General features: G+C 41.4%; 1 protein-coding gene across 2 annotated transcripts; it reads left to right on the forward strand.

Annotated features, from left to right (window-relative positions):
- Positions 1-180: 180 nt before the first annotated feature.
- RIPK1 (receptor interacting serine/threonine kinase 1) lies at positions 181-25,104 on the forward strand. 2 transcript variants are annotated; one of them, XM_067290789.1, is made up of 12 exons: positions 181-264; positions 3,868-4,079; positions 5,822-5,975; positions 6,471-6,608; positions 9,030-9,258; positions 10,084-10,233; positions 11,473-11,549; positions 15,822-15,912; positions 18,201-18,767; positions 20,465-20,545; positions 22,115-22,267; positions 23,027-23,958. In XM_067290789.1, exons 2-12 carry the CDS (start codon positions 3,928-3,930, stop codon positions 23,320-23,322), a joined length of 2,088 nt encoding a protein of 695 aa, XP_067146890.1. In that variant the 5' UTR covers positions 181-264; positions 3,868-3,927; the 3' UTR covers positions 23,323-23,958. The 2 variants fall into 2 exon arrangements, with proteins under 2 accessions (XP_067146890.1, XP_067146891.1); XM_067290790.1 differs by lacking the exon at positions 20,465-20,545 and having other exon boundaries at positions 23,027-25,104.
- Positions 25,105-26,125: the final 1,021 nt, after the last annotated feature.

A 26,125-nucleotide genomic window follows, 5' to 3' on the forward strand; every position in this document is an offset into this window, starting at 1 on the left:
GGCCGCCCCGCGGCGCCTCGGGCGGGCCCGGACGCGCCCTCCGCTTCCGAGCAGGCGCAGCCGGCAGCGGCCGGGCTGGCCAGGCGCCGAGCCGGCGGCAGCGGGAGGAGACGCGGCCGAGGCCTCCAGCCACCGCCGCGGGGAGCGCGGGGCGGCCGCGGGCCAGGGGCGCGGCAGGGGCGGGCAGGCGCGCACACCCCGCCGGGCCGCCCCGGCGCTCTCGGGAGGCGGCGGCGCGGAGAGCGGCGGCGCAGGCACGGTGAGGTAAGGCCGCCCCCGGGGCGGGGGGGAGCCCGGGCCCGGCCGAACCGAACCGAACCGGCCCGGCCCGGCCCGGCCCGGCCCGGCGGAACCTGCGCCGCGGAGGCTCTCTCGCAAGCGGAAAGTCCCGCGCGGGCTCCGTCTCGCCAAGGCGGCGTCGGCGGCGGCGCCGCGGGGGCCCCGGGCCGGGAGCCCCGGGGGAGCGCGACTCCCTCGGGGGCGGCTGCTGGGGGCCGCGGGCACCCGCTGCCCCGGGCGGGGAGAGGGGCCCCGGGGCGAGCCGGGCCCCGGGGCGAGCCGAGCCCCGCGGCGAGCCGAGCCCCGCGGGGCCCCCGGGCTTTTCGCCGTCGGGGCCCGTGGGGCAGAGCGGAGCCGGGGGAAATGTGCGGCGGGGAAAGCCCCGGGGAAGCGTCCCGTGGGGGAAGCGGTGCGTGCGAAGGGAGGCCTGAGCCGGGCTGGCTTACAGGAAGCCGCGAGGAGGAGGAGGAGATGTCAAGCTGGCCGACAAGGAACTAGGCTCGAGAAGGCGCCTGTTGGGGTTTCTCAGCATTGTGCCTCCTGTTAAAGCCACACGGTTATTTCGTGCTCGCCTTCCAGGACGTTTGTTCCGTGTTTCGGCTGCGATTTTGGGTGCTTGGACTGAAGCTCCATCTGAGGCGGAGGCCTGTCCTGGAGTCAGGCACTTCGTTTCCCCCTGTCCGTCAGTGCGGCGGCACCTCGGCCGTGGAGCTCAGCACCTTGCGGAACTGGGCTCTGGTTCGTGGTGGTTCCCTGAACGGCGCTGGGTTACAGCCACCTCGTTCCAGAGAGGCTCTTTAAGACTTTTTGAACTAAGAAGAGATTGCTAAAGCTGTATTTTTGAACTAGGAAATAATTTGTAAAACCACAATCTGCCTCATAGCAAGATCTAGAAGCAGCATTTTGCTCGAGTGTTTTTCTGCAGTCGGTGCTGATGGGATCCGGGTGATGGAAAATTAGTTTGAGGGCATATTTCTGGTAGAACTGGTATTTGGTAGCAGCTAGTGCCTTCCTCTGACACACGGTCATACCAGTGTAAGATGCCTCATAAAATGCCTCTACTGAAATAGCCTACTTTAATTCTCACACAAGAACACAAATTTTTGTGAGCACTTCTAAGTTGGAACCAATTGTTACAAAATATACTGGTGCAAACCTCTGCACAGTCCCTATTCTTTCCTGTTTCTGCCTTCCTCTGCTATATTTTGGTTCTACCAAAGAATCTCAGCACCTTTTAATTGCCATCTTTGCTTCCCTTATCTTGGTCCCTCCTTGTATTCCTGTAGAATCCCAGCTGTAAGTTGCTGTTGATCTGACGCAAATATTTTCTTTGTGGTTCCAAAAGAAAAGTTCATTCCTGAGCCAAAAAGTGCAGCAGTTGAAGAGAAAGGTTTAGACTGACTGGGTCATCAGAGTTTCAGTGATATAGCTGTGATGCACTGACATCTTTTGAAACATCTTCCCCAAGTGTGCAGGATTTCACCCATATTAGTGCTACAGGTTTCATTTCCTCTGTTTGTTATTCTCTTCTATTCCTAATTGATACCTTGAAGTGGCCAAGAGTTTTAGTGCCTGCAAACTTGTCCACTTTTTCTGATACTATCTTGTATTAGAACATCTTGTATTAACACTCAAGAGATTTTGCATTGCTAGTGTAGCTAGATCACCAGGGCAGCCATTATTACTATATAATCTTTTTTTTTGTGCTAATACCCTCAGCAGTCCCCCTTAACTGTGCAAGCTACCCGAGATATACATTAGATCAATAACAAATTGTTAAAACAGAGCAAATTACTTTGGAATGATGATCAGGCCTAAATGACCTAATGATCAGGTCATAATCTTGGGAGTTTGAGCCCTTTGGGGGGCAGAGGAGGGAGCATAACCCATGATGTTAAAAAGAGAAAAACCACAAACCCACATATTACACTCTTATCCCTCTCTAAAGAAAACCCAAACATATTACTGGGCAAACCTCCCTCTCTTCTAGCGACCAGTATTCAGAATTTTTATAGTACGTGTTGGCACTTGTTAAAAGTAAACCAACCTTAATAAAGGTGTTCAGAACAACATGTTAAAAAGTAATTTGGTTAATGATCAACCAAGTGTACTGGTGAAGGGGGACCTTATAGAATACAAACTAACCCCTATAAGTATGCTTAGCTTGTGTGAGGTTAGACTGAACTGAACTTCAAAATTCCTGTTCACTCATTATACTCGTTATGTATCACAGATACATAATGTATGTAATGATGTATGATAGCTACTAAGGACAGATTTGTATCATCATGTATCTTAATAGAAAGCAGTAAGCTTGGCTTGGACTTGAGCCTTTGAGCTCTGTATTAAACAGTCTTTTCAGTTAGAAATTTGATGATGTAGGTGCGCAGTAGCTCACAAGACTTAGCAGTAGCTTGCTGGTCTGAAAGATTTGAGAATCCCTTTTCTACACTATTCAGAGGTCTTAGTTACCTGAGTGAGCTAATCTACTGTTGCTGATACTTTGAAATGGTGCCTTCTTCCCAGCTCTGTATGTCTGAGTCGTAGTCACCCCAAAGGAGTATAAACTGAACAACCCTTTTATGGTTTCTTGGACTTTCTTTTCTCAGAAAATATTTTCCTTACCTGACGTAAAGTGCTTAAGGTGAAAGTTCAGTGAAGATGAGACAGAGCTTGTAGTTTGTACCTGTACTAGCAGCTCAGCCTGCTAATGTGTGCAGAAGGTGCAGGCTGCCTAGCCTTCTTTTAAGATTTTACCTCATGAGAGACACATTGGGCAAGAGAGCACCACGGTTTTTTCAAGAGCTTAAAATTATTCTGGTCTTTACCTGTCTACCCATTTCATAGGCTTCCCCAAGCCCTCGGTCTTTTGGTGCATTTAGCAGCATTTACTGCAAACCATCACCTTTTCTTTGTTCCTCTTTTTGAGGGGGAAGCTGCCTTATATCCCCACCACAGTCCTTCCCAGCATTCTTTCCCTTAAATTCAGGCAACTGGGAAAATACGTTTTTCATAAAAACTGGGCTCTTTCCTTTGTCCTCCAGCAACACTTTCTTTAGCTTCAAGCAAACTCTTTAAAGCTGGATTTGCAAAGATGCCTAAAATGGAGCTTAAAGAGTTTTATAAGCATCTAGGCACCTGGCAGGTCCGTGCTCAGGCACTTTAGAAAACATCATGAGATACCTATCAGAATCAATAGGTATCATATACCCTTGGAAACATGGCCCTTGACTTTTCTGTTTTTCAGTTTTTGCATGTATAGAGTGTAAAAACAGTGCTGATCTACTGTATATCAGAAGGATAAGAACTAATTATTAACAGCACTTTGAGATCCGCAGATAAATAAATGGTTTTGTATTGGCTTAACATAACTCTAATGGATCGACAAGATAAATCATTCATTGTGATCTTTAGGTCTGATCTTATGAGATCCACAGAATCTTCAGTTTTAAAGGCCCTTTGTCACCTATCTAGTTTTTGAGAGTCACAAGAATATAAACTTGTGCCCCACTCCTTGCATAGACATTCATTTAGTGGAACAGCTAGATGCTGGGTAATGACACTTTCTTTTTCTCCTTTATATTACAGATCCAGGACATCTAGGGTATTTTATTTTGTTTTAATCACTAAGCCACGAAGACTGCAAACATGTCACTGGAAGATATCCACATGAACACCCAGGACTTGCTTGAAAAGCAACAATTAGATGCTGGAGGATTTGGAACAATTTCTTTATGCTTTCACAAGAAACATGGATACGTGGTATTAAAAACAGTGTATACAGGACCCCAGCGCACAGAGTAAGTTACAGAAAAGAATCTTAGTTCTGATTTATGTCCTTAAGGCAGACTAAAGAATCCTTTAAATTCAGTGGAGATGAATCTTAATAAAGTGTTACCATTTAAAATCTCTGGATCAAGGAAATACTGTATATGGGGAAAATACTCTAATATAGTATTAGCAACTGTCCTGCAAGTTTTCTTTTTTTTTTCCTCACAAGTCAACTTTTGTAGAGTTTTACTTCATTCTTACGGTGAAGTTTGTTTTCTTTTGTAATGTGAACAGTTGGTGTGGATTTTTAAGAACTGAGGGAGCTCTTGAAGGCATAAGGAGATGCAGGAACTCAGCAGGTACATGACGTTTTTAAACTTGCAGATTAATTTGCAATACAATTGTGCAACTGCAAACGTCCAGTAGGAACTAAACATAAATAAGCCATTAGGAGAACTCAGACCCCACATCTGTAATACCAAGAATATAATCCTTACTCCCTTGAGTACAAGGAGTGTGATCCAAGCCCACTCATTTAACTCAAGGATTGAATTAGCTGTTTGTTTCAATGGATTCAGGTCATGTTCTGGCTCTACTACCTCACAGCCCTAACAATCCTAAAACTCTCCCATAAGTCATCCATTAAAGAGAGATGAAGACTAACATTCTTCTAGTTTGGATTATGAAATACAGATGATATCAACTGAGTTTTAATTTGAACAATAGAAAATGAATTAAGAGATTCTGGTAGTCCAGAGACTGCACTGTTGCTTTGGGGCAAAAAGCATTTAAAATGGACATTTTCTCTCCTCAAGCCTGCCAGATTTTTTTTTTTGGTTGTTTTTGTTTTTTTACTGTCTCACTACCCCAGCTCTTAAGTTTGTTATTCCTTAAAGCTTTGAACCAAAAGTCTTAAGCAAACTCCTCACTGAGCCTAGCGCAAATAAAACAACTACCATCTTCTCTAGTGCCGCAGTGGGAGAAAGCAGTTTCATTTTAAGTCACAGGGCAGGAAAGCATTAGTAAGCAACATAGTCGAGATTTTACTGCTTCCTCTTGCACTGCGACTAGAGCAATAGTGGTAATCAGAATACCACCCCTTCTTCCATTTAAAAGAAAGCCTACAGCCCTATTTTAACACCCTTAGTGGGCTCTGAGCTTTGCAGTTGTGAGAATTAATGAGTTGTACTGAGGCCCAGGTGACCAGTTAGGCTTTGAATTCATCCTCAACCAGTACTCCTTAGCACAGGTTATCGATACCCAGTGTAATGGGTGGATCACCCTGTAATGAATCCATTTCGAAAGTGAACGTGAATACCAGCCCTTCAGGAAAGAGACCTTTGTACTTTCCTGTACAAGACTTAGTATGTCTAAAAGTAGAGTTTGTCTTGATCCTGCTCTTCCAACAGCACTTTCAGCCCTCGCTGCCCCTTATCCCACCCCAGTTCAGGGATTTAGACGTACAGAACCAGCAGCACGCTTATGAAGTGTGTGCTTACACAGCTTCTGAAAAGCAGGCCTTAACATCAGACTGCGCAGACAGTCTGTGGGAATCCTTGGTACAAGGCGTCTGAGAAGAGACTCAGAAAATATAACCTGAAATAATCAAAGCTGTACCAGTTCAAAACCATCTGAAGGTCTGGTTCATCTTACAGTGGCTCTAAAGATGTTGACATTTTTTACAATTATTTTCATTATGAATCAACAGCATTTTCCTTCCTCTGTTCTTTCTAGCCTGACACCTATATTCGGTATAATTTCTGTTTTGCAGATATAATGCTTCCCTCCTTGAAGAAGGCAGGATCATGCGCAAACTGCAGCATGACCGTGTGGTAAAACTACTAGGTATAATTTTGGAAGATGGAAACTACTCACTTGTAATGGAGTATGTGGACCGGGGAAACTTGATGAAAGCTCTACAGAAAGTGAGCAGTAAACTGATTCATTAATTATAGAATACTTATGCTACTTAGGGTTGATAAGATGTTTGAAGGAGACAGCGTGTTACTCCAGTCTCCAAGGGATGGAGCCTTTAATCTCTGCCCCCTTATCTCTTTTAAAGGGCCAGTGGCAGCCCTGCTTTCTCTAGAGACAGTGGACTGGCTATGGCTGTCATGTTCAACACAGTGGAGCAGACCACAGTTATATAGTTCAGAGTTACAGAGTGTATTTGTGGAGAGATTTGGAGAATTTGTGGTATAAGAACACTCATGTAAATGTGGAGTGGCTCTGGATTTATTTTGATGTAAGAATTTAGATCCAAGAAGGACCTTTGTTCTTTTTTATTACCCTGGCTCGAGCAGAGGTACTACGTGGGACTGAGAGAGAAAGAAGCTATCTTAAAGACTGTTATTTAATAGTTGTAGTGGTTATAGCAGCACTTTGTTTTAATGGACAGTATTTTTTGTTCTTTATTTTAGCTCTCCATGCCTTTATCAGTGAAAGGGCGTTTTGTGCTGGAGATCACAGAAGGAATGCTTTATCTACATGAGCAAGGCTTAGTACATAAAGACCTAAAACCAGAAAACATCCTTGTGGACACAGACTTCCACATTAAGGTACTTTTTAGAATGTAAATGAAGAAAGCTGCTGGTCTGGGTTAAAGAGCCCAGTTCAGCTACATTGGTTAGTGTTCCTGATTCACAGATGAACTCCTATAGTCCAGCAAGCTGTTGCTAAGGCAGTGTTAGCAGTGGACCATTGGAGCATGGCAACCTATACAGCCTTTGAGCCTGAGATTTGCAAATGCTTCTCTGTCTTCCTTTCTTCCCCCATCTGTGAAAAAAAAATCACTAGGAGTATTAAAACAGAATGAATAAAGCTGTTGAGAATTAATGAACTGTAAATAATAAAACAGCTAAAAAGAAAAAACAAACCTTAACACACACTGATTGAACCAACATAAAATGTCTTATGGATCATGTCTTTTGTCCTGTATTGCTGTAATTTCTCCTCCTGCCTTTACCTTCTTCATTTTCTTTTTTCTTTCTTTCTTTTGCCTATTATCTTTTCTTCTTTTGTCTCCCTCTTTTTCCCTTAGTCCTCATTATTAAATGACAGCCAGCAGCTACAAAAAAGCAGCAGGAGACTCCTTCAAAGAATGATTTATAAGCCTGTTCCAAAGCCCTTCTATTAACTTCAGCGGGCTTTTGGATCAAGACTCATACATGTAGAGCCTACTGCTGAATAAACCTGAGTAGAATTTGCAGCAGTCCTCATCAAATGTCCTGTCTCTGGTCAAGGTGAGTTGCTGAAATAGACACCCCTGTTACAGTATGAAACTACTGAATAAATTCCTGTGAAGAGAGCTCTGTCATTTGATATTTCTCACACACAAATTGGTGACAAATGATTTGACAAGGCTAAGATAATAACGGATCATAGCGCTGTATGAGCATCTTGTAGATAAGAGATATAAGCTGTATTACTTTTTGAAAAAAAGCTCTTTATCCACTTAAAATGTAAACTGGACTTTTTCTTAGTTTTCAGCTTGCTTACATGCACAGAACCAAACTAGCCTATCATTGTACTGTATGACAGACTGAGCTGGAACCCAGGATCAAATTCAGAAACAAATTGGACTTCCTTGAGCAGCTTGATAAGTATCACTTAAGATAGCTGTTGGATGATCTGCCTGCTTGAATGTGTCTAGCATTGCTAACATTTATAAAGGGAACCAGTTGTTCTAGGAAACTGCAAGTCGTCAAAGGTTTCTGTCAAGTCTTCCTCTATCCTATCAGGCATCCTCTCACTTGCAGATGTGAACTTGGACTGCTGCTTCCTCAGCAGGTTGTAGCTTAAGTTTTCCTCTTCTACTGAGCACATCACTTTTAAGCTTGGCCCAAAGCTTCAGAAACTCTGAAGGAACAATAGGGTAGTTAGAGACAACAAGAGAGATGTACAAGAAAAATGACTAAGAAGTAAGGCAGGGTGTCACCCCAGGTGTATTTGAGGTAAGATTGGGTTACACAACTAACTCGATTTAAAAGCATCCTGTGGCCAAGAGAGGCAGGCCTTTTTTTTTTTCTTTTTTTTTTTTTCCATTTTGTCTGTCCTGTTGACCTCCTGTTCCCTGGCGTTAGCACTGGTGCTAATCTGACCACCACTCCACCCTTGTATAATTTAGGAAGCCAAAGCAGTAGATTACAGTCTACCTTTTTGGCAGTGCTACCCTTCAGTTGGGTAGCGCTTGGTTCAGCAAGCTACTTGTACCAGGTCTTCTCAGTGTCCGAAAAGTGTCAGTGCTGGAACAGGAGAAGCAGAGGGAGCACGTGGCAGGAGGCCATGGGGAAGGGAGGGAAGGATTACCTCCTTCAGCATCACCCATTAGTCTAGTTGCTGTAAAACTACACTTGTAATGATTCAGTAAAGTCACCTTGTCAAGCCCATGATATCCAGATATCCCTGCTTTAACTTACTCCATTCCATAAGTTACTCCATTAACTTGTATGCTTTTTCATGTCTCTTCAGCACACATCACACCAGCCTAGATCCTCTTCTGCCCCCCTTCTGTTGGAAGGTCTAAGGAAGTCTAGTTAAAAGGAATGAAATTGGAAAGGGAGTGGGGGGAGAGGGACATTATCATCTTATAGATTACTTCTAAATTTGAATCATGGCTTCTTCCTATATGGATCTTCTGTTCTGCCTTCAGCAAAAGGCACTTAAAGCAGGTCTTGAAAATGATTGTCAACATGAGCAAAAACAAACTTTTGTTTTGTTTGCATTGTGATGTTGCTTCCAGTGGGGTTAAGTTTCTAATGAAGGTTCAGACTAATGGTTCTCATTTGGCGGTGTTATTTGAGTTAGGCAAAAAATAAATGATACAATGGCAAATTGTTTAATTTCCTTTCTTGTAGTTGCATTTTTGCCCTGGTGTCACTTTTAGATAAATTATTATCAGCTATTCATTATAAATGTATGAAATACTTGTTTATCTCCTATTCATTGCAGCAGTAGATAAGATGTGTCTTGTTTCTCAGATTGCAGATCTTGGTGTTGCCTCCTTTAAGAACTGGAGTCGGCTGACCAAAGAAGAAACTATCCGACAGAAGCAAATCAAGAGCACTTCCCAGACCAATGCTGGGACTCTTTTCTATATGGCCCCAGAGCACTTAAGCTCTCTTAACGTAAAACCTGTGGAGAAGTCAGACGTTTACAGCTTTGGCATAGTGATGTGGGCAATTTTTGCTGACAAAGAGCCGTATGAACGTAAGTCAGCTGCAAAAAGCCTGCATCCCAAAATTAATATTAAATGCTTAACATTTGTAATTTAAAGTTATAAAATAAATATTAATAGATTAACTTGTCCATGCCAAAGAAAAGCTCCTGTTCAGCAGCTGATGGCCAGTAAGAGGCATAGTTTCATCATTTCTGACTTTTAAGTGTAGACAAGGACTTCTGCATTGTATTTGAAATGCAGGCATGAGCCCAAGTTTGAACACATAATCTATTCACATCCACGTAGTGTGGACATAAACCTGTACTCAGTGGCAGAAGTTAGACAAAACTTGGCCATGCCAGAGTGGCAGCCTTAATGTATGCTATTTCCTAATGTGGGCTAGTTAAAACATTTATTTTTGTTTTTACCAGGACCATACATGCATTCAGCTATTGCTTCTTGGCTGTGTGGTGCGAATTTCTCAAAATATGCTAATGTGATCACACAGAACAATAGAAGCAGAGCTTGGAATTCCAGAGTAGCAACATATGCTTATCATTTTGAATGATTTTTACTAACTAAATGGCTAGTAGTTGTCCATGTGGCCATCTCTGTGTTCTTACCCAGTGCAGAGATTCATGTTCTAGAGATCCAGATCTGTCACCTTTCCTTACTCTGGATTCAGATTCACTGAGTGAATGTTTTGATGTGAAAGATTCGTAGATGCAGCTCCGACATCTTTCTTCGAAATCTTCATTTACCATATCCACAAAGACCAGGGAAGCTAATTCACTATGTCTTTTACTTATAAAGAGGCAACTTTTTGGGATAGCAAAACCTATGATCAGGGTCTGATATGCAATTTTATTTTTCAGATGGTATAAATGAAGCTCAGATTTGCTTTGGCATCATTAATGGAAACAGACCAGACATAAAAGAGATTATTGCAAAATGTCCAAAGGAAATTATTGACTTAATGAAACAATGCTGGGAGCAAGAGCCAGAGAAACGGCCAACCTTTGCAGGTAAGTCATTAGAGATTATTTTTTCTACATGTCCATCAGTAGTCAGTAATAGCAAAACAAACTTGAGTGTTTTCCTCTTAAAATACAATTCTTTTCTTTAAAAGAAAACCATCCACTTACATTCCCAGTGTAGTCTACTCCCAGTACTCTGACTAAAAAATGGTATTTGGTCGATTATTTAAAGATTTGAGGAATTCTGCTGCCTGGATAGAGCTGAGACACTATACCTGCTGATGATACATCTTCAGTGTAGTATAATCTTCCCTCTAACTTTTACAGAAAGGCTAATGTGAGGGGACTTAGTACATCTTAGGTATAACTGAGAAAATATCCCGTAGAACTTGCTTCAAAAGCTATCCCAGTTTAGCCTTTCATAAGCAATGCAACAGCCTTAGACTAGCTAATTTTATGGTCAGATCTCAAAGCAATTGAAGTCAATAAAAGTCTTAACACTAGATTGAATGGTCTGGAAAGGAAACAAAGAGCGTTCAGCAATATAAGCCAGTATTCTTGATCTCTTCTTCCTGTCTTTTCTCTCTGCCTCAATGCGTAGTGACAAAAAAGAAAAAACTACATGTGACAGGAAATGGAGTTTTTGATTTAGATAGGGGCACCAAGAACTTAATATGCAGCAGGCACATACTTAAATGTTGATAGGAAATTATACCAGGAGAAACCTATCTACTACTTACGTATTTCATCTGCATAATATACTGCTAATGGATTAAGTTTATGCTTTGCAGTAGGTTTCAGTGTCTGATTTTTCCATCTGCAAAATACTGATATTTACCATGTTTGTAAATTCTTTCAATAAAAATTCCATTTTTAGTAAAGATATGACGTTGTTTATCAAACAACTAAATGCAATTGAATGTATCTAGTTTCTTAAAACAGTAGTACCCAATCTTTTTGGCCAGTCAAGTCAATGGAAGGGGCTATGAGCCACAGATCATAAACTGAGCACTTTTACCTTGAAAAGCGATACAACAAGAACAATAACAAAAAAATCCCTAGAAATCATCTTGTTCTTGTTACTATATTAAGGCTAAACCAGCCATGTGAACACAGGTTCCAAGCATAGGTGTAATATACGTGTGTGTGTGTGTGTGTGTGTGTGTACTGCTGTTTCTGACTTCTTACAATTCTTTGTCAATCCTTATCCATCAAAATTGTTAAACAGTATAATTGCTTGTATTTTCCATTGAAAACCATTTTCACCTAGCTCTCTTCTTTTTGCAGAAATTTGTAAAAAATATAAGCCATTTTACTATCAAAAATTAGAAAAAAATGTTGAAGATGATCTGAAAAAGATAAAAGTGAGTAACTTCCTAAGTTCTTTAAGATGTCTGTTTCCCCGCATCTCCTCCCCCTATCCCCCCATATATGGCCAGATTCTGCCACTCTGACACTAATCATGCCTGACCAACCTGATTGCCTTCTGGGATAAAATGCCTGGATTTGTGGATGAGGGTGAGTAGTGGATATCTTTTACCTAAACTTTAGCGAGCTTTTGACACTGGCTCTCAATATTCTTGCATCCAAGTTAGGATGTTACAGTCTGGATGGGTTAAAAACTAGCTGGATGATGGGGCTCCAAAGACAGTGATCAATGGGTTCTGCTTTACCTGGAGGCCAGTAATAACTGATGTAGTGCAGGAGTCTATGCTGGGACCTGCCCTAGTTGACACCTTTATCGATGACCTGGGGGAGGTGGAGTGCACTGTCGTCATGCTTGCAAATGACACCAAATTGGGGAACCAGTCAATACGCTCAAGGGCAGGGCTGCCAGCTGCAGGCTGGAGGAATGGGTTGATAGGAACCTTATGAAATTCAGAAAGAACAAATGCAGCAGCCTGCACCTGGAGAGGAAAACCCCCCTGACAGCAGTACGGGCTAGGGGCTGCCAGCCGGGGAGCAGTGCTGCTGGGAAGGCGCTGGGGTGGTGGTTGCAAGCTGGGCATGATCCAGCAGTGCGCCCTGGCAGCCAGGCAAAAGCATCCCAGGCCATAGCGACAGCAGCACAGCCAGCAGGTTGAGGGAAGCGATTATCCCCCTCTGCTCAGCACTCGTTAGTCCTCAGCTGAATGCTGTGTTTGATTTTGGGCCCCTAATACAAGGAAGACGTTGACCACCTGGAGCGAGTTCAGCAGAGGCCCCCAAGATTTTCAGGGGGCTGGAGCACTTGCCTGTGAGGAGAGGCTGAGAAACTGGGTCTCAGAGATGAGATGGCTTCAGGGGAACCTAACAGCAGCCCCCCAAGAACCTGAAAGGAGTTTATTGAGAGAAGCCATGCATAGTGGGTGGATGAGAGAGAGAGGGCATAAATTAAAATAAGAAAGGTTCGGACTAGAAATAAGGGGAAAAACTTTCTCCACAAGGACAGTCAAGCAGTGGACCAGGTTGCCCAGGGAGGTTGCGCAGTCTCCGTCCTTGAAGGTTTTCAAGACCTGACTGGGCAAAGCCCTGAGCAACCTGGTCTGATCCCATAGCTGACCCTGCTTTGAGCAGGAGATTGGACTAGAGAGCTGCTGAGGTCCCTTCCAGCCTGAATGACTCGCGATTCTGTGATACAAGACCCTGCAAAAGCTCCTAACAGGTCCAATAAGTCTCACTCATGGAATAAAATGTTTGTTCTCAGAGATTCAGAAGTGGCAACATCTGATTTAGAGTAAGTGTGAAAAATCCTATAAATTCATGTTATTTTTTTTTTAAATACATGTAAGTTTGTCTGATGTTCAACAGCATCTTAGTGAGTCCCAGCGGGTTGAGACCATGAAGCTACACAACAGTAATAAAAAAAAAAAAAAAGGGAAATTTGAAGACAGGTATTTTTCCTGAGTGTTTAAGTTAGTCCCCCTGCTCTCTCTGGATGTAGGTTTACAAATTATGGTAAAAAGAATGATTTTCTGACAGAAAATAATGATCAGAGTACTTGTTGAATAATGGTTTTGGCTGGTTATGGAACCTTTTTATTACAGATTTTATCAATTTACTCACTTAAGTAGTGCTGACAGCTAGCAACGAGAACTCCTGACATTAGGGGCTTAATCTTTGCAGTAGTGTGAGGCTCCAAAGAGTAGACACCCAGTTATTTTAATTAAGAAAAAAACCCACCTTCCTTTGTGAAACAATTCTATTACGGTTTTCTTTAAAGTGCTTCCTTCTGTCATCAAGTCTGCAACTGTGGAAATGAAAGTTTCTGTTTTGGAAAACATGTAATATTTATGAAGCACCAGTGGCTGTTTAGCAAGACAGTAAAGTTTTGCAAAATTAAGATGATGAAACAAATAATAGATTTACTGGACTCATTTGGCCAAACATGATGTGAAGTATGAATGTCTGTTTTATGATAGCAGCCTCAAATCGGGATCAGGATTGAGACCAGTTACACTGGATGCATTAGCTCTTTGCAAATACTCCTCCTCAATCGTAGGGACCAAATGACTACTTAGAAAATGGACTACAAATCTATTACTTTCTCAGTAAGGAGAGCCTCTATTCATATCGGGGCACAGAATGTGAACACAGCATCCAGATAAGACAGTGTGGTGAACTACTAGCTCACCTTTGGTAGGTTCATGTGTTAGAGGGTTTGGGCATAGCCATTTATTTTGCTTGCAATCATGGAGACAGAGTCCACAGCCTCCTAACTGAAAGCCTCCTAACTAATTATGAAATGTGTCGCTATTCAGTTACTCAAATAAAATCTAAGGACCTAAGGTTGTAATGAGCTTTAGAACTTCATCTTTTCCTTTGGGAAGAGAGTGTATTTGTGGGAAGAGATGAGTGGTTGTTGATTTTTAATCTATGAAAGTACTTCCTGGGTTTAATTTTTTTTTAAAAAAAGAAGCAATAACTTCTAAAAAGTTATTTTATAAGCAAGAAGCACAAAGAGAAATTGAGAAATCATTTTTGCGAGTAAAAATTTGAGTTCCAGTATAGTATTAATTATTATTCCAGTGTATGTAAGGATTATATTAATAAAGGATCCCAGAATCACAGAACAGTTGAGGTTTGAAGGGACTTCTACAGATCATCTAGTCTAAACACCTTCTCAAGGAGGGTCACCTAGAGCAGGTTGCCCAGGACCTTGACCAGATGGCTTTTGAATATCTCCCAAGGATGAAGACTCAGTGACCTCTCTGGACAAACTGTTCCAGTGCTCAGTCACCCTCACAGTAAAAAAGTTTTTCTTGTGTCCAGACGGAACTTCCTGTGTTTCAGTTTGTGCCTGTTGCCTCTCATCCTATCATGGGCACCACTGAAGTGTCTGGTCCCATCCTGTTGACACCCTCCCTTCAGATATTTATACCCATTGATAAGATCCCCCCTCAGTCTTTTCTTCTTCAGACTAAACAATCCTGGCTCTCTTGGCTTTTCTTCATATGAGAGATGCTCTAGTTCCTTAATCATCTGAGTAGCCCTTTGCTGGACTCACTCCAGTAGTGCCATGTCTCTCTTGTATTGGGGAGCCCAGAACTGGACGCAGCACTCCAGATGTGGCCTCACCAGGGCTGAGTAGAGAGGGAGAATCACCTCTCTTGACCTGCTGGCAACACTCTTCCTGATGCAGCCCAGGATACCATTGGCCTTCTTGGCCGCAAGGGCACATTGCTGGCTCATGGTCTACTTGTTGTCCACCAGGACTCCCAGGTCCTTCTCTGCAGATCTGCTTTCCAGCAAGTCAGCCCCCAACCTGTACTGGTGCCTGGGTTTATTACTCCCTAGGTGTAGGACCCTGCACTTTGCTTTATTGAACTTCATGAGGTTCCTCTCCGCCCAGCTCTCCAGCCTGTCAAGGTCCCTCTGAACAGCAGCACAGCCCTCTGGTGCATCAGCCACTCCTCCCAGTTTTGTATCATCAGTAAACTTGCTGAGGGTGCACTCTGTCCCTTCATCCAGGTCATTGATGAATTTGAGGGGGGTTTTTTGTTTTTTTTTTGTTTGTTTGTTTTTACAATGAATAATGAGGACATCAAAACAGTAGAATAGAAATGGAATTTGCCTTCACTCTAGTGAAGTGAAGATCAGGGTTTACAGAGGGGAAATTGTACTGCATCTTTCTGAAGAATTGCTCTAAACTCCTGATAATCTATGTAAAAGTCAGTTTAGCTATACCTGAATGTAAAACTGCCCCCTCCCCTCATCCCTGTAGATGGGTATACTTACTACATACAGATCCACAAAATAGGTACATATTTGCTACCTTTATATCAGCAGCCTTCTCTCACTAGGATTGCTTGCAGAAGAGTCTGGCTATTAAGCAAAAGACAGACTAATCCTTTCCATCCAAAAACACTACACTGGGAGCAAATTCATGCTCATGTGAGTAAGGGTATCATTTGGCCAACTCAGAAGATCATATACTGCAGTTGTATTGCCGTCCTTCCTCCTTTCATTGAAAACAGTTTTTTTCCATCTGCAGCAAAGCAGTGGGTCTTTTCTGCCAGGCTGTGCTCTCTGAGAGAGGATGGAGTTGTTCACTCAGGTCACTTCACTGAAAAGACGTGCTGTTTCCTACCACAAAGATACTCCCTCTGGTTAAACCTTCACCTATAACTTGATCATTTGTTCTTTCTTATGTGCAGAAAATGTGGCCTGCATCAAATGAACTGCTGAACAGGATGCAATCCCTTCAAATAGATGCTGTAGCAGAAGATAGCAGTAATGGTCAAGTAGGTAAGTGTTCCAAGTTGCTTACTAGCACATCATTATGCCATATATTCCACTTAAGATAAAGTTGTGAACATGTAGAATTTATGAGGAATTTTACCATTAAGTGTTTATGAACCAATGTAATTATTCAGGACTTCAGAGAGAATTGTATTCAATGAAAAGACTGAATTTGTTCCTAGACTCCCAAAAGTCATATTCACTGTTTCAAAACTTCCAGCATCTACAGTTTGAAGCTCTTTTATTTTACGTTCTTCTGCTTTCATCCCCCATGCAGAAAATTCCCTTTTACATTTGATTTTTCAATGGTCACTTTGATAATTACTTTTCATACTTGATCTTTCTTCCCTTTACTTTAGTCATGCCAACAAACTTTTGCGTTTTCTGCAGGCTTCAGTTCCATGAAGACTTTACTTTTTCCCACTCCAACCTTTTATACAAATGTTCTGAATACAGCTAGGACACAGGATTAGAAAGCACTGCTTTGTTTATGAGCTTGCTCTCTATTGAATCTGTCTGAGGAATACTAATAGATGAGTCTTCTCTCCTTTTGTCATATTTTCTATCAAGGCTTGCTTGAGTTGCATGTTTCACAGTTTTACAGAGCTGTCTCATTAATATGTCATGATGTAGTTAAAGTTTTGTGGTAGCATATCAGGAATTCTTTCACCAAAGTTTCTTAGTGACAAAGGGTATAGGATCTTATTTGCAGCACTGACTTACAGGCAGCATTAGAAAATTCAGTAAAAGTAAAATGCTGCTAAGTTTGCTCACACCATTTTAAAGATAGTACTAAGAGAATGATGTTAAACTGTAACATGCAACTGTTAAATCTTCTCTAAAGCTAGGCTTCCAATAACTATTCTTCAGAACTGATGGATTAGTAGGGCAGCCCCACCACTACGTTTTTAAATGAGTATAGTATATTCCTTAGCAGACCTGTCAAATATGACAGCAGCAGATTACAGATGCTCTTGGGCTTCAAATGTGAAAGGTTTTATTGTGAATCTGTGCTGCAGAAAGATGCTATCTTATCAGCCTGTCAATCAAAGTCAATTTTTTCTCCAGTCAATGGGCATTACTCAGATAGTAGTAGTGAAAGATATCCCAGAGGACCTGCTCATATATCTCAAGCTTACTCTGGAGAATGGATGCCGTTATGATAATGCTAAATTGCTAATAGCTGCTAGTTTTCATGAGGTTGTTTCTGTATTAACTTATTCCTCCCACTCTCCCTCTAGCAGTGGTAACAGTAGAAATAGAGCAAATCAAACTGAAGGTGTACTAGTACGCAGCCATCAAAAGGAAATAGTTTTGGTCCTGCCTAATCTGGACTGAAATCATGTAATTTGAAGATAAACAGTTCACTGGCATTATCTGAGCTAATTAGAAACACATAAACTTTATGCCGCTTTTACAGTGGTTTGTGAGCATCCCTTGCTTTTGGCAATGCACAGGATTTTCTAGACAGTTTTGAAGCTTTCAGAACTCTTTAAGAAAGCCTCTTCAGTCATGCACTTAAAAAAACAAAAAAAGGTAGTAGCAAGCAGATTTTTACATTCTTTTTTAGTCCTGAAATGCTGCAGCATGATTTAGGTCAGAACTCAAAACAATCCAGTTCAGGATTGAAGTGGAGCTTTCTTTGATTCTGAGAGTTAGTTTGAAAGATTTAGGTGGCTCAAACTCCATTTTATCTGGCAGACGTTACTTGTGAAAACATATTCTTTGAGACTCTGAAGAACAAACTAGACAAAATAAAAGGGATTAATCAGACCTTATGAACTACCCAGAAGTGATATTTTGCATAATTATTTGAAAACATGACTTTAATGACAAGTTTTTTATGCTGTATGAAGTAACACCTATTACAGTGGGTGCTATTCACCATTGTGTTGCACTCCAATTTTGCACTCATTAAACTCCAGGTAATGCCAATAGAGGCTCAATAGTAAATCAGACCAGGCATATGCCTCCAGAAACTTTTTGTTTCAGTGGTTGAGAACTTGACATCAATATAACTGGAGTATGCAGTGAATTCTGACACCACTGGAGTGAATGAGATTTTGACAGTGATAGCTTGAACTAGCCTGTGCTTTGTAAATGTAAGACTGTAATCCTTCCCTATAAAGGCATTATAAAATAAAACACAGCTTATGCTGGAAGTGATGTTATATTTTCACATTTTATAAATTACCATAATATTAAGAATAGATTAGTTGATTCCACTGTCATTGCAACATGTTATATATTTGCATTAGGATACATTTCAAATATTTAATTTTCCTCCCTTTCAGATCAGCCTAATTCTCTACACAGCTCTCAGGATCCCATGACCAGCCAGGTGAACGAAGCCCTGTTTGCTGCCTCCTCTGGGAACCAGCCTGTAGAGAGCTGTGAGACCTCATTTACGTCCGCTGAGAATCTGGAAAGAAAACTTCAGCATGAATACAACTACCATGTATTTGGCAACCGGATGGATAAATCAGAAATTCCCCCTGTAGTATACACCCCTGAAATGAGAGAGGAGGAAAGGAGACGAAGAGTTTCCTATGATCCATTTGCAAAGCCATCTCCTACTCCACAAAGGAGTGAACTCTATCCAAGAGCTGAAAACACAGGCTCAAACACTAATCCTTATTTTCAGCCACAACCAGTTCCAACAACACCAACATGGGGAAATTTAGATAATTTTTATGGGCCAAACCCTAACAGTTTCCTAGCAGGAAACATAGAGGATCACTATGGATCATGTTCAGCCACTTCATTTAGCCTAAATAAACCTCCTGTGCCTGAATCTGGCTCAAACATGAAGTCACAGAGCACTGTAAATTGGCATCCAAAGAATGCAGACACAGATACAGGTAAGACTCTTCCTCCCCCAAACCTTCTGTGTCTGAAAACACACTTGTTCTCTTAAAAATGAAACCTGCTTATTGCTAACACTGATCTCTGATACAGCAAGGGCTTATCTATTTGTCAAGTTCTCTTTGTTTATTTAATGTCACTTCAGGTCACTAAAATGCTCTGTTTCTGATTTCCTTATACCTGCTTTCGCTGATCTTGGGCCATTAACTTCAAATGAGTCATTGCTAAAACACCTGTATAATAGAGGAGCATCCCATCCAATGCCTAACTCTTTAGCTACCAACTTAATAATAGCATACAACAGCTGCAGCAGCTATGGTGAGAGCACCAAAACCAAGAGCTGTTACCAGTCGTGCTAGGAAAGCAAAAAAGTACTTCTGACTCGCAGAATGTGACATTCACACCACGTATGTGCAGAAACCAAAATTTACTCATACATTTGCAGCCCTGAAGAAAGTAGATGTTTTTAGCTTAATCTGTAGCAAAGTAGGAGATTCTTGAGTTCAGGGGGCCAACAGGGAGCTAAGGCTCATAATTGGTTTCTCTAGAGAGCTCTGTTCAGTGCTATTGGGGAGCTTCTCTCAGTATTTGCTAGTGAACTATGGAACAGAAAGGTATGGAAGTACAGCAAGAAGAGAATACTGGAAGTTTAGCAAAAAGTAAAAATAAATGGTCACTAACCAGAGGCATTTATGATGTACCTTTTAGGAACTTGATGTAGTATGAGATATGTTAGTCTGCTTCTACTAGATACTGGATATTTTTAGTGTGGCATTCCTTTCCAGAGCTTCTCACAAGGAGATCAAGAATACCTGGCTTCTTAGCAGGCATAATGCCACAAAGATGCCATTCTGTTAAATTATGTATGCAGGGGCTGTGATTAGTTTTTTACATGAGTTTACTTACTGACATGAATCTGAGAGCTGTCATGTCAGGAGGAAAGGATTAGAACATCACTAATAAAATAAAATCCTTTGATTAAAAAAAAAAAAGAAGGAAGTTATTACAGGGAGGCAGCACGCAATAGTACAGATGTCAGTCTGAGATTCAGAAGACCTGCACAGTAGCTCTTGCATTGACTTGCTGTACCTAGTAAGCTAGTCACTCTTATTGCCCCAGCATGAATTGCCAGAGCTCATCTGGAGGCATATTAAGAAATTACTACCCAGGGAGAAAGTTACATCTCTGCCAGATATAACTGTCCCCAACAGAAGGTGCAGTGGTGTCCCATTTCTTAGCTATAGCAAGTCACAACTAATGTGCTAGGATAAACCACAATGACTCTCAGCTGGAAGCAGAAGCAGCCTTTCTGGAGCCTTCTTGGTTTGGAATTTTCAAATATGAATACTTGATATGGAGCACCTCAGTCTGTAACTATGCTCTAATCCTGTGCAGCCATCTACTAGCCAGCTATTCACGTGCCCACGAGGAACACCATCCTCCTCCCTGGGCCACCTTACCTTACAGTAACCTTACAGTTAGTCACTGAGCAAACCATGGTGATGGTAGTTACTTTAATTAAAGTTATTCAAGGAGATAAAGTCCTGTTAATTAAAAAGCTTCCTGTCTTTTTGTGTATAGTAGCAGAAAGTATATACTCATACTATTACAAATATTGCAATCACTTTTAAGTATGTTTGCTTTTTTTATTCCATAATGCTGCCAGCATTTTTGTTTTTTTCTCTTTGTTTAGGTAACAAGGATTCCAATTCTTTCACGAGGGGAACTTTTACATATCATCCTAATGCACCTCTGTTACCCAGAATAAACACAGGCAAGTGCTGTAGCCTTATCTGTCCTGGTAGCCAACCGGACATGCATTGCATGTTGAGCAGGAAAGCAAATATCTTCAGGACCTTGAAATACTTGATGTGAATGCTTAGTATCTCTAACCATAGCAGAACTTAGCAATACCAGTATCTAGATTTAATTTCTATCTCTAGCAGGACCTGTATTCACAACTGAATATGTATTTGATAGATCAAGAAGTTTATCCTCTCTGACATAAGGTAGCTTTTTAAAAAAAAATGAAGGCATTGTCCTATCTCCTGGAACTCAGACCCTCTCACTTTCTTAGAAGAACTGTTAAGCTGTGGTGACTAAACCCAGCTCCTGAACCACACCTGCATCTGCAACATCCGTCCTAAGGGCCATCTCTTGCTCTGGATTTGTAATACAAACTTCTCTCTGCAGGCTTCATGCTGATCAGCCTTCCTTGAGGCACAGATCTCCACAGTTCAGCTGCCTGAAACCCCTGAAGTTCTGCCCTTTCCTCTGGGAGGTGTTAAGATATGCTCCTGTCAAGCTGTGTTGCTTGGGCCACCCTGAACTCTTTCGTTAACCCTTTCAAGGCTTCATTGTCCAGTTTGTACTCACAGTTGTAAATGTAAGCGAAGAAAACTTGCAACGGCAGATTTCTGTGCTCTTGACAATATGCCCTTTACAGTTTCTAGGTGATGACTCAGAGGTGACAGGCAAGCCAGGTGTACAAGCTTAGGAATGCATAACAAGGGCATCTAACCATCCTTTTGGGTGACTAAATACAGAATGAGGTCTATCGTTTGAAGTGTCTGTACTTCAAATTTAGATATGTGTTGTGATATTTGCCATTTAGACTAGCGTTAGAACTTTTAACAGACAATTATGCAAGTAGAGTAGGGCAAACATTATCAAGAGAATAAAAAACTGATGTCACCTAACAGGACAAATTCTAGTCATTTAATTTCATTCAGTGTGTGCAAACTGGACAACTGCAAGCAAAAGACACCAGATTAGGTAGTCATCTGCAAGTGGACTACAGATGCAAGCTTCTGGACATGCACACAATTTAGCTGTGCATTTGTTCACCCATTGTTGCACGTACATGTTGACTTCTGTTGCGCTGAGGATACAGGCCCTCAAATAAATATGCAGGTGTATTTCATGAGGTATCTTAGAAAACGTTCTAGCCTTGTTTTTGGAACCAAAAAAGCAGAGTGGGCAAAAAAATCTTCAAAAAGGTTGTTGAAACAAAGACTTGATTTACTGGGCATATAGATAAAACTGAGCACTATATTTCTATATAGCAGGAATGAGATACATTGTGAAAGAAAGCAATGCCAGCAAGACATCATAGTAGATCATGGAGTATGAAAAACTTAGGAGCAACCAAAAAAGATTTTCTCTAGTCTCATAGAACTTTGAAATCATAAGCATAAACCTGGACTTTTCTACTTCAAATGCAAGAAAAGCATTTAATCACTTCTGTTATTAACAGAACTTTCCTCTTTACCTTCCACATGTTACTTGATATTTGGAACCATATGCAGTTGTTGATAAATTTGTGTTGATTTCCCTTATACAGAAGATTCTATCAAATACAACATAAGTAACAGTACTGGAATTCAAATTGGATCCTTCAATCACATGAAGATTGAAGAGCAGAATCAGCATGTAAGCACTTCTCCTGTCGTCGCAGAAACATCTTATTCATATTATGAAGCAATGGGTATATTTGGTAAGAGACATATCTCCCTATTTTTGGAGTATTCTGCTGTTATAGTGTACCTCTGAGAATCATTTATTGTGGAATGTGTGAAAGCAGAACAGCTTTCTCCCTCATAATACTCAACCCTGAATAAAGCAAGTAATAGTTTGTGCTAATACTGTTCTATAATACTAACTGGGGACCTCATTTGCCCAGTAGTTTCATGATGTCATATGGGACACCAAATGCAAGTATGGATGTATAGGCATCAAGAACCAGAGCAATAACGACAGTAAAATCAATAGAAGCAGGGTCCGGATTGGTGGCCCTCACCTGACCTGTAGTTTTAATATTTCAGTTTGGTAGAAATTGGAAGATTTTGAAATTTAATATATTTTCATTGATCAGGATTGGGTTCAATTATCCCTGTGTATTTCTAGGTAAACAGATTAATAGTGTCCAAGAGCACAAAAGGCATCATAGAGACATCAGTCAAGCTTTATAAGGAGCTCCTCAATTTTGCAGATGTTTAAATGACAAACTGTGGTAGTCTCAGATCAAAAAGTAAGGTCAGCACCTGATTTGTGAATACATGTGTCCTGATAGTGAGTGCCTTGTTCTGCAGGTATTTGGTAACGCTGCCTCCATGAAGCCCGCTTTTGATTGTATCCTGAATATTCTGCCTCCCATTATTACCAATACATATTTTGGGAAGAAAAACAGAGATAGTGAGGGGAGTAGAAGGAATCTTAAACAATGCTATTTTCTTACATTTTTTTCTTTTTGCAGACAATAATACTATCCTCTCTGAGAAGCATCTGAATCTAGTGAGAGAAAAGTTGGCTAAACAGTGGAAACGCTGTGCTCGTAAACTGGGCTTTTGTGATCCAGAGATTGATGAAATCGATCATGACTATGAACGAGATGGACTGAAAGAAAAAGTTTACCAAATGCTGCTTAAGTGGGTAATGAGGGAAGGCTCCAAAGGTGCCACAGTTGGAAAACTTGCCAAAGCCCTCTTTGGCTGCCAAAGACTGGATCTCCTTACTAGTCTGATGCAAATGAATGGGGAGCAGGTAGACTGAGAACTGCTGGAAAAGGAGGGTATTTTTTCCTGAAGACTTTCCATAGGAAGTAATTCTGAACAGACTTTCTGGAGCTTCCCTGTTTTGCATGGACTCTTCCTTTTTGGAAGAGATTTTTCTGCCAAGCAGTTTTCAGCGAAGACCTCCAGTAACTCAAAATATTTATGTCAAGATAATTAGGTCTTCCAAGGGATAAAAGAAAATAAACATTTTCCTGTTGATTAAAATGATTGTACTAGGATGACAACAACAACACAATTCCACAGTGACATAATAATATCGATTCAAGGAGAATGTCTATTTCTTTTATACAACATTTTTAGACTTCTGTCTTGAAACATGCTGGTACCCTTGTTCGGTTCAGTTCTGAAACAAAAGGCTGTCATTTCAGCAAAGCTAACATACCCATAAGAATATGTCAAAGACTGGCTCACTGTTTGAAAGCCTTGGGCAGAAAGCAAAATTAACTCTTAATTTTGTCTAAGTGTCAATACTTAAAAGAATACTAGCCCAGTTTGCTCTAGGTGGATAGGTTATTATTTTTAAAACTTTTTATGGTGCTTATTAAATAGAAAGGTCTAGAACTATGCAGAATGTTAGTATGAATAAAAGCAAAAATGATTTTTGGCTAAAGAAGCAGGGGCATAATTAACAAAAATACTTTTCTTTCACAGGATACTGTTCCATTAATCTTGCGTTAGTTTTGACATTGCTTGTTAGAGAAGATTTGGCATGATAAATCTCTGGTCTGCTTTATGAAATGGTGAAAAGGAAATTCAATCACTATGCAATCCCTAGTGAAAACTTGGGAATATATAACCTTTGGGAAGGAGGGGAAGTGTTTTGTTCCATATCCTACTCACAGTGGGGCTAGGAACTTAAAAATTGCTGAAACCCTTAGGCTGCATTTACACTAGTAAATTAAATGAGCCTGAGAACGCTCCTGGGCACTAAATTAACTGGAATGCAGCACCCTGCTTCCCGGAGAGCAAATTCTTTTAAGCTCCAAAACATTGTGGCATGCTCAGGAATTACTTGACTGAGGGCTGTTTCACAGTGCCACAGTTGTGCTGGGGAACACTGTAGCATAGGTGATCACGTCCCAATGCCTGGGAGTGTTCCTTCCACTGCTTAATTTACAAGTATTGACGTAATTTTAGTGTGCAGATTCTGCAAAGGAAGAATTCTTGTGCTGTAAGTTTTTATGCCCAAAAAATCATTATGCCAAGCTGTGCCTATAAAGGACAGCACCTCTTACTTCAGGCAAACTGATAAATAATGCCAGCAGATCTTTTGGGCCATTCTTTTAGCTCTAGAACAAGCAGTAAGTGTTCATTAACTTCTGGTTGATGTCAAAAAGCTAACAGTTTCATAACAGTGTAGTCTGAATGGATTTCTGCTGTTTGATAGAGCAGCCACCATTTTATTAAAAGCAGAATGAAAGTGGGATCATCACAAATACCAGCAAATTTGGGTTAGCTTTAAAGCTACTTAGCTGCTAAGACAATGATAGAAATGACGATGCAGAATTGGAGATTTCAGCAGAAATTAGTGTGAAGGGAGTGTCATCTCCCTCAGGTACTGGAGTGTTTATATATTGTTAATGCATGCTTAAACCCATACTTCCTCTTTCTGTTGAACCTGGGGTGTTTCGGTATTTGCCACAGTGACATTTGTATTTTGCGTTCCTCAGAAGCTATTGTGTTGTCTTACGGCTTTGACTTAGAAATGTCCCAAATTTCCTGTTAACTCCTCGCTACAAGAGAAACGTAACAGACATCATTCTCTAGTAGTGGACTGATTCAGTCAAAGGCAAGGCTGTAGGTCTCAGTACAAGGTTAACTGGGTGAACTGGAAAAGCTGGTGGTGTACAGGAGGTTCGATGAAATGAGCCAGTGCCCTTATCTGGCCTTAAAATCTACAGAACTTTGAGTATGGCAGAGGGACCAGCTTATACTAGCTTACGGGGTTCCCCATTTCACCCCAAGAAATCCACAGTGGAATTGATCTTTGAAAAATGACCTGTCATGGCAGATCACAAATGCAAGAAAATAATGGGGGCAAGGAGGAAAGATTTATTATAGGTGCGGATCAGCTATCCTTTGGGGGAAAAGAAAGAAGCAAAGAGGAGATAGAATAGTGATTTCCCATCAGACTGTCAAGTTACCAGCCTCATGGACGTAAGTGGCGGTAAGGCAGCAACTGTACAGAGATTTTGACCTAAGATGAGTGGCAAGCCAGGGCCAAAACACTCAGCAAATCTCTTTCTCATGGTCTCTCCTAGGAGAATATACACAGTGGTTGAATTTGTCTGCTTATGAACAAGAATATTTTATGATGTTTTTCAAGACAGGAATAGAAAGAAAGCGCACCTAGTACAAATGGCTGCATCAGAACTCCCTGGTGCCTAGGAGGGCTTTTTTCCCTGGATTCTTGTGCCCTCCAGGCCTTTTCTTTTCCTCCCATCCCTTCCTCAGCCTGATCTCAGCAGCTTCTGCAGAAAGTGCTCCTTGCAGCATGTGGCAGGAGTTACTCAGGTGGTGCTCATTTGTTCCTCACCACAAAAGGGCTCCTTGGGGGCAGTACCGGTCTCACGCTCTACCCTTACTGCAGCCACTGGGAAGAAGACAAAGGGGACGTTATGATCAGAACTGGGTGTGCGTGGACAGTCGAGAGTCATCTGTGACACAGTGTGTCCACTGTGAGTTTGCACCCTTTTGGTCACTAATTTATAACCCCACCAGGCAGAAAACCAAACCCAGCCCTACAGCAGCACACACAGAAATCCTTTTGATAGTAAGGG

This window comes from Apteryx mantelli, chromosome 2 (assembly GCF_036417845.1).
Source record: "Apteryx mantelli isolate bAptMan1 chromosome 2, bAptMan1.hap1, whole genome shotgun sequence".
NCBI lineage: Eukaryota > Metazoa > Chordata > Aves > Apterygiformes > Apterygidae > Apteryx > Apteryx mantelli.